This window comes from Hakea prostrata, chromosome 9 (genome assembly GCF_041222555.1).
Source record: "Hakea prostrata isolate BN-2017 chromosome 9, UWA_Hpros_2, whole genome shotgun sequence".
Lineage (NCBI taxonomy): Eukaryota > Viridiplantae > Streptophyta > Magnoliopsida > Proteales > Proteaceae > Hakea > Hakea prostrata.
The window spans coordinates 7,606,701-7,615,001 of NC_142608.1; the positions used below are offsets into that span (position 1 = coordinate 7,606,701).

The window sequence follows — 8,301 nt, forward strand, 5'->3', positions numbered from 1 at the left end:
CTAAACTTCTAATGGGCCAAAAATTTCGAACCTTTTGAGGGCAGATTCGCATCCTTTTAGATGGAGCTCCTCCAATAGGGGTGTCAACTAAGGGTGTCAATCGATATGCTTTCGGTAATTCGGTAATTCAGTACGGTACCAAGTTATCGAAAACTAAAACCGTACTGATACCTAATTTACACAGTAAGGTCCGGTTTTGGTATTTGCAAAAATGATTCGGATGGTTTTGATATTAAATCGGTGCAGAAAAATGGTTTAAACACGGTATCTAATGCGGTACAATTTTAGTACGAACGAACCCATGCCACTTTTGTTATTAGTTCATTAAGATTCTAATAAAATTACGATCAAACAATCGATAAAATATGATATTAATAGAGACAAAACAAGTAAATCTAAGAAGAGGAGTGGTTTGGTACAATACTAATTCAGTATGGTTTCAATACATACCGATGGTATGAGTACTTAAAACCATAACGATACCGAAAAATTCGGTTTCGGTAAGTACCGTACCGAATTTTTGAATAGTACAGTACAGTAAGGTGTGGTTTGGTACGATTAAACGGTTTCGGTACACAATTGACACTCTTAATGTCAACCGACTGTGTCGGGTCAGACTTACATAAACCCTAACCCTACCTTAGGGGATCAATAACACCCTCATCATCATAAGTTCAAGGGTACCTACACAGTCAGTGTTTAGAGGTGGAACCACTCTTGAATGTATTTTTTTCCCTTTTTTTGGTAGCCAGCGTGGGGGGGGGGGCGAATATTACTAATATAGGTATCGGATGGGTGTGAATCCAAGACCTCCCCATGGGAATTTGGACTTTTAACCGCTCAACTAATTATGGAGAGGACGTCAAATGGTAGCATCTTCTACCCTCGAGAGTAGGAGGATATCCATTCCTACCTTTGGGGTGGGGGAATGGTTCCAATTGAAACAACAAAACAATCTCGAAAAGGAGCAAATATAACAATACCAACCAATAAGTGATTTCTGCGGAAAAAAACATCAAGTCTTTAAGTTTGTTAACCACATGAAAAGCAATTTTTTGTTTTTGTGTAAAAAGAAATTTTATTGAGATAAGAAGACATGAATTCCACATGGGTTGAGTACAGTACACCAAACACCATAAAATGGAATATAACAAAAGTGTCTCTGGGGACAATGCTTTATGGGGGTAGGGCATGATTGAAATCAATGATGATTCTACAAACATTGCTGTAAACACAACATTTCATATCAATTACAGAGTTGCAAATACAACTTCTTATAACATAAGATAATGCAACAAACATCATGAAACAACATTTTTCTCAGTCATCTCATCGAACACTTTTTGTGCAGTCTCTAAGGAATGAATTTTGGGCAAAAACACAATGCACCAAACACCACTAAACAATATTCCTCATAGTCATTCATGGAACACTATTTGTGTAGTCTTCATATCACCCAATTACGAATAAAAACCAACTATAGTTCAAGCACATCTACCATGATGGGTGAATTATGGAAAGGTGAACCATGGAAGACATCAGACCTTTGCACTTGCTTGAGGATTTGTTGGAGTTGTTGGTCGATGATGAGTTAAGAATTGTGTGCGAAGACGACGATATGTTGGAGCAAGACTGGTTCAAGATGGGTAAGTCTTACCGGCTACAGTTTGAACACATGCTTTAAGCAATCGAAGATCAAGGAGATGGCGGTGGTAAAGACACAAAGTCACTAAAACCTCTTCATGATAGACCAAAGTTGTGAAGTATGGAAGTACCACTAGGGTTATTCTTCAGGTGTACCACACAAGTCTGTCTTGTGCAAATGTGTTTTTGCTATTCTATAGCTTCGTTGTGTAGCTTTACTAAGCAAGATGCAGCTCCGGTGATTCCATCTTATTAATGGGGGTACCAAAGATTTTTTGTGTTCTGATTAAACATGGTTTTCATTAATGATTTGGTTTAGATGGACAAAAATCAACAATGAAGAAGATACTAAAGAAAGCCTTGCTCCGAAGAAACATGAGTAGCCCTACTACCCTGCATGCACTCATCCATGACAACAAGCCAACTCCCAAGCAGCAATAGAAGAACTAGTATTGTGCTTATCCCTCTGCCCCATTTCATCATTAAGAAACAAGAAATTTATTCCAATCTTATTGTCCCCAAAGCATGCTATAAAGAGACATGTATTTGCAGAAAACGATATCTTGTTTGAAGAATAGTGATGATACATATACAAACAATAAGCCAACTATGTAACTTTTAACAACCTGGTCTTCCACTTAAGAGATAAAATACAGAGCAATTGAAATATACTGGATGAAATCCATCTTATTGGTTTGACAAAAGCGAAATAGAAACCTGAAATTTTAAGGAAATTTTTTTTTTGCACACATTAATTGTCCCATGGTGGGTTTGCAGGGTATGGAAATCAAGCAGTTCCCTTGAATTTCTTTGCAATGCCAGCAAAATACTTTCCTTGGTGGAAAGCTTGCTCAAGTTCAAGTTCAGTTGGCTGCCTAGATCCATCTCCAGCAAAAGTTCCTGCACCATATGGGCTACCACCTTTCACCTTCTCCATCTCAAACATTCCAGCACCGAATGTGTAACCAATGGGTACAAAGATCATCCCATGATGAACCAGCTGAGTGATGGCTGTCAACCTGTAAAATGCACAAAAGTGTTGAATTTGGTTACTTCCTCTTTCTCTAACATTCTACAAAAAGTTGGTTTTAAAAGGACGTCTTATGCAGTGATTCTATGGCAACTTGGATAAGGAACATACGGAGTGGTCTCTTGTCCACCGCCTTGAGATCCTGTGCTGTAGAAAATCCCTGCAGGCTTTCCTGCCAGCTGCTGTGTCCTCCATAAACCTCCAGTTGCATCCAAAAATGCTTTGAATTGGGCAGACATCATCCCAAACCTAGTTGGGAAGCCGAAAAGGATTGCATCAGCCTCAGCAAGATCATTGGCATCAATGATGGGAACATCACTCTTTGGTGGAGCACTCATCTTTCCAAGGACCTCATCTGACAGGATCTCAGGGACCTGTTACATGTATCCAACAAAAACAATCAAGTTGGTTCTGCTGTAAAGACCTTCAGAAAGCACAAATCAAGAAATGAGCTCCCACTGGGTGATTTGGTTTCTGCTAATAATGAGTAAAAATATTCAATAAGGCAACTGAAACGAAATTTGCCACTAGCATGTATCTCTGTTGCCTAGTATAGAATTCATGCCAGAATGCTTTTGACATATTTAAGTACATTCTTCATAAGATTGAACAGGAAAAAGAAAAGAAAAAAAGACTTCCCATGGGGTGTTATCCTAGATGTCCTACAAGACAACACATCAAAAGTAAAGCAGCATTCACCCCAACCCTGGAATAAAGCAGCATCTTCCATGTAGAATGACTCATTCATAGAGAACTAATCCAATTTTTTGATGAAAAAGCTTCAGTTAGAAGAATTGTAAAACTGAGTTTTTATATCACCCCTGCGACTTTCTAAAGCAACAGATGAAAGAGAATCTAGACCCTGATTTAGAGCCCAAAATTTCCCATTACTTTCTCCAAATAAATATGCTTTCATGTTCCAACTATGAAAAGAAAATACAAGAAAGAAATGGTCAACACTCCCATCTTTATCATAATTTTTCCCAGTCAAGAAAGCACCAACCTGCCATAGCTTGACTTCAATACCTTCCACAGATGCAACACCTTTCTTAATTTCTTCAGCTAGCTTCTCCACATGCCCATACATGGAATAGTACCTGAACCACCAACAGGAATTTTATCAGCATTATCCCAAACTAAAATAAGTGGCATTCGAATAAATTCAGAAATGAAACAATAAGAAAATGAAGAAACAGTGCCTAGTTTCCTCCTCTAATGGCAACAAGAGAAATAGTTAGCTCTCTCTCAGCATAACACTATTTTCTCATTGCCATCGCCTCAAGTAACTTCTAGTTCCACAATGGAGTATCAGAACTTTGTTTAACTTATGAAGTTTTTTGGAAGGTAAGATGAGACATAAAAGCTTTTATTGACTTGGTTTCATATAACCCTCATGCAAAGCCTGATGTTCTGGTGTAGACATAAAGATTACTGATACTTCTCTTTTGAACTATGTGGGCTGGATTGCAGAAAACTTCTCAGAAAGGTTTAAGCCTCATATTTTTTTCTAAAACATTACAGCTCCAATCACCTAATCCTCATTCTGCAGATAAAATCTGTTGAATCCAATACTAGAAATCAAGAGATCAGCTCAAATATATGTATATTAAACATTGGAATTCTTCACTCCCTCCTGGGGCTGGGTTGAGGGTTTGCTCTCAATTTAACTTGGATCTAAATGAGCAAGTCGAGAGTCCCTCGACCCTCGAGGCTATAACTTTTTTGTGAGGGAGATTCATCAGTGACATAAGGATAACTATCTAGAAACCAACTAGTTAGACAAGAACCACAAGGTCCAAGAACACCAAACAGGTTTATACCCCTCACATCTGAGAAGGACTTTTAGCACATCTTTCTATTTGTCTTGAAATATTGCATATTTCCGAACTCACATTCATTCTTGATTGTAGGCGACCAATTATGATAGAAGAGAAAATATAACGAGATCGAGCCCATTATCAGAAATATAAACCTTTAGAGAAAGCTTACTGAGTGGATTAAAACCCAAGATGCAGCTGAGGAACCATTTGCCAGATAAATTAGATGTACCAAGCAAACAGAACAGTAAAAGCTATACATATCAAAGAATCTGAAAAAAGATGAACGAACAAGTTGATCAATCCATATTAGGCGCAGGAAATTTAAGAAGAATTTCAGGAGCATCATCAGGTAAAGCCGGAATACAGGCTCTATCAGCCTGCCTTTTTCTATAATACTACCAAAAATCATGCCTTTAATCTCCAATTCAGCACCCATTAATGTCTGAAGCATTCAAGTGAGCCAAAATTTCAAAATAACCGAAAAAATAAAACAAAAAGAGGCCCCGAATGTGCCCAAATTCGAGATTGAGCAAATAAACCATTAAAACAATTACAAATTTCCAGAGAAACAGAGTGGTTAAAATGAAAAGAAAAACAAAACCCTTTGTATATGATAACCACAAATGAGATTTGAAACAAGATTTTGAATCAAAATATCGTCAGAAAACAGCAGATCTTAAAATTAATGACAAAGAATAAGTATTGAGAGAAAACAAAGAGAATGCGAGAACATACACGATATAAATTTTGACTGCCATTGAAAACGCGTCTCTGAATCAGAGAAATGTGTATGTATGTCTCTAGTTGCTCTGTTCTTCTAAACAAAAAGCTTTGAGAACTGAAACGATAACTGCTGGAAAGCACACAGCTACCAACCCATATTTATAGTTCCCTCCTAGCTGACTTTTACATTAGTTTATTGACCTTTGGTCCATATTAATCGCTAATTACCCTATTAATATCATTTTCTGGTGTGTTATTTTAGATTCTCCTATTAATATCCATTTTTAGTTGTACTTTGACATATGCTCAGGCCCTTCGTCGCCAATATTGAACAAACTTCTGGTTTTTAAATCCTAAATCAGGGCCTGAGGGGAATTTAAATTAATATTAGATATTTATTGAAAAGGGCATGCACGGATATTAATTTTCAAATCTAAGAGTGATGACGACACGTAAACATCATCATTACATCAAGCATTCGAGGAAGATAGGTGCTGACCAATGATGATGAGTTGTAAATGCCAACGATGAAGAGTCCAATTGAATATTCTTGTTTTTTATACTAAAAAACAGAAGAAGAAGAAGAAGAAGATGGAGAGAGATACTAATCTCAAAAAGATAAAGTAGGGAGGAGGATTGTACATCACTCCTACATCACATCTTCGTCTGCAAGTTTGACTCATAAGAAATCAGAACTTGGAGGTGGTGGAGGAGAAGGAAGGAGGAGCATCATGTCACTTAAACGTTAATTATTTGTGTAGGGTTTAGGGGTTTTACATTATTTTTTTTCACTCTCAAGACTTCAAAAGATTATGCCTGGAAGGAGGGGGTCCAGCCAAGATTGAACATTTGCGGCGGAATATACCTGGGTCAATGCAGGACTCACTGTGGCTCCCATCTCATAAAATTTTATTATATTTTGACGTGTAGGGCTTATATTAAAAATTTAGATAAATTAAACTGAAATTCTAAGCGAGATTTGAATTTCCATTAATAGAAATGAAATTTTAGGAATAAGTTTAAGGATTAAAAAAAAATAAAAATAAATGATTATGATTAGATTTGATAAAATCAATGGCTGAATTCTAACGAGATTCAAATTACTATTAGTAGAATCAAATTTTAGGAGAAAGAAAGAACAACTAAATAAATTAAAAAATTATACTTTATGAAATGAATACTAGAAAAATCGTGAGTGTGAGAGAATGAATACTGATAACTGTGGAGAAGATTTTAAAAAATATCAATGTCTGTTAACTACTCCAATATTTTGTGTGAGACGCATGAGAGAAAAAAGAGAGAAGAAATATGAATAAAAGAAGAGATTCATGAGAGAACAAATATGAGAGAGAAAATAGGGAGAAATTCATGGATCGTGAATTAGTTTTTAATTAGAATTTAACCATTTATTCCTTAAAACTAAGGGTTTAATGATAACCATTTGATTATGATTAAGAATGACATTTGTATCCATCATCTATATCTTAAATTTTTAATTTTAATTTTTGGAAGAGGGCCAAATAGTGGTAATTCACACTTAAAGTGAAAAAAATTACGAAAATATGTAAGCAATTTTAAATTTTCAAAAATTGGCCCCCGGTCCCTACGTGGCTCTACCACTGCTTGGAAGTGTTCTTCATCACGTAACTTGAAGTTGATAGATTTTCATTACTACTTTTTGCTTTCGTCATTACTTATCCAATCCAATGGAACCTTCCAGACTCAAACGAGAAAAATAAATCGTAGCAAGATTGACAAGAAGAGAAAAGAAAACACTACAAAATATAAAAAGCTCTCCTCTCCTAAGGAAATAAATTGTGGTGCGTGCAAGCTGGCCCAGATGAACCTCAGTTAAAAAAAATTAAAAAAAAAAAAAAAAAAACATACTGCAAAATGTATTATGTATGTGGGTTTGATTCTGCTCCATTATGGGGGTGGTAGGGGGTCTGGAGTTCTCTGTGGCGAAAGAAGAGCTCATAGAGCGAGCGAAATTCCCCTACAAAGCGTAAATTAAGGTTTTGATATAGATGTGTAACTCACTTCTCTCTATAACTGATGTTCAAGTTACTTGAAATTAATGGATTGTTGGCGGTCGTGGGTTTCTTCCCTTGAGGGTTTTACACGTAAAATCTTGTGTCTCTCTTGTTCATTTTTGGTTCTTTCTTTCGTTGTTTGATTGTTTGCAGGATTCGCAACATGTCCACGAAGTTCAGCCAAATATATAGCCTATGCCTCTGGAGCTCAGTTTGAGTTCAATGCATTATGAAAAACCCTACAACCTTACATCAAGATGTCCATCAACCCATGTACAAGATAGACCGACCTCATACTGGAGAACTCAAAAACCTAATAAATAGTCGAAGAATACAGCAATTACAGGCTCCAAATGGCACCACAAAGAAGAGAAGCGAAAACGCTAAAACCAGTGATGAGAGAGAACCCCAGTTCCATCACACTTGAGACCCAAAATGGAAGTCTTATATTCTGGTTCTAAGTAGGAACTAATTGTTACGAATCAAAGTTATAACCAAACAAATAATTAGGACCAGAGCAAATAAACCAATTACAAGCAGAGAAATTATAGATTAACCCCTCACAATGTTGCAGGATATCACAATCGGTATGGGTCAAGTTCCATCAAGTGATTCTTGTTTATCTTAATTTCAAATCTAGTTCTAGAATTTAATATCTCTGTAGCTATTCTTGTTTCTTCCCAAGATATTTTCTTATAAGAGAAAAATAAACTTCATTACTCTATGAGACAATGAGGCATGTACAAAGATCAGCAAGAGTTGTATATCTGTCCAAGACCTAGCAAGTGCCGAACTGTAATGATGGTTGTGCTACATTTACAAACCATTTTGACAAGAATTTGTTTCGAAAAAGACCAAAAACTGTCAACCTGACAGATACCCTTCTGAAGAAAACCATGATTTAGTTCCAAAGGCCAATCTTTTTTGTTGGGTATGGGTAACACAGATCAATGACATCTTCCTCATCACACCAGATTTCCCTAAACTGGCGTGAAAGAAGCTGGCCTGATCATTACACAACCTAATACAATCCAGCAAAGCAACCAAAGAA

The 8,301-nt window shown here is 36.5% G+C and overlaps 1 protein-coding gene across 1 annotated transcript; it reads right to left on the reverse strand.

Annotated features, from left to right (window-relative positions):
• Window positions 1-2,138: 2,138 nt before the first annotated feature.
• Window positions 2,139-5,359, reverse strand: LOC149004421 (putative NAD(P)H dehydrogenase (quinone) FQR1-like 1). The gene is made up of 4 exons (XM_089169475.1): window positions 5,230-5,359; window positions 3,678-3,771; window positions 2,786-3,048; window positions 2,139-2,663 (listed from the first exon to the last, which is right to left on the reverse strand). Exons 1-4 carry the CDS (start codon window positions 5,250-5,252, stop codon window positions 2,432-2,434), a joined length of 612 nt encoding a protein of 203 aa, XP_089025601.1. The 5' UTR covers window positions 5,253-5,359; the 3' UTR covers window positions 2,139-2,431.
• Between the last annotated feature and the right edge of the window lie 2,942 nt (window positions 5,360-8,301).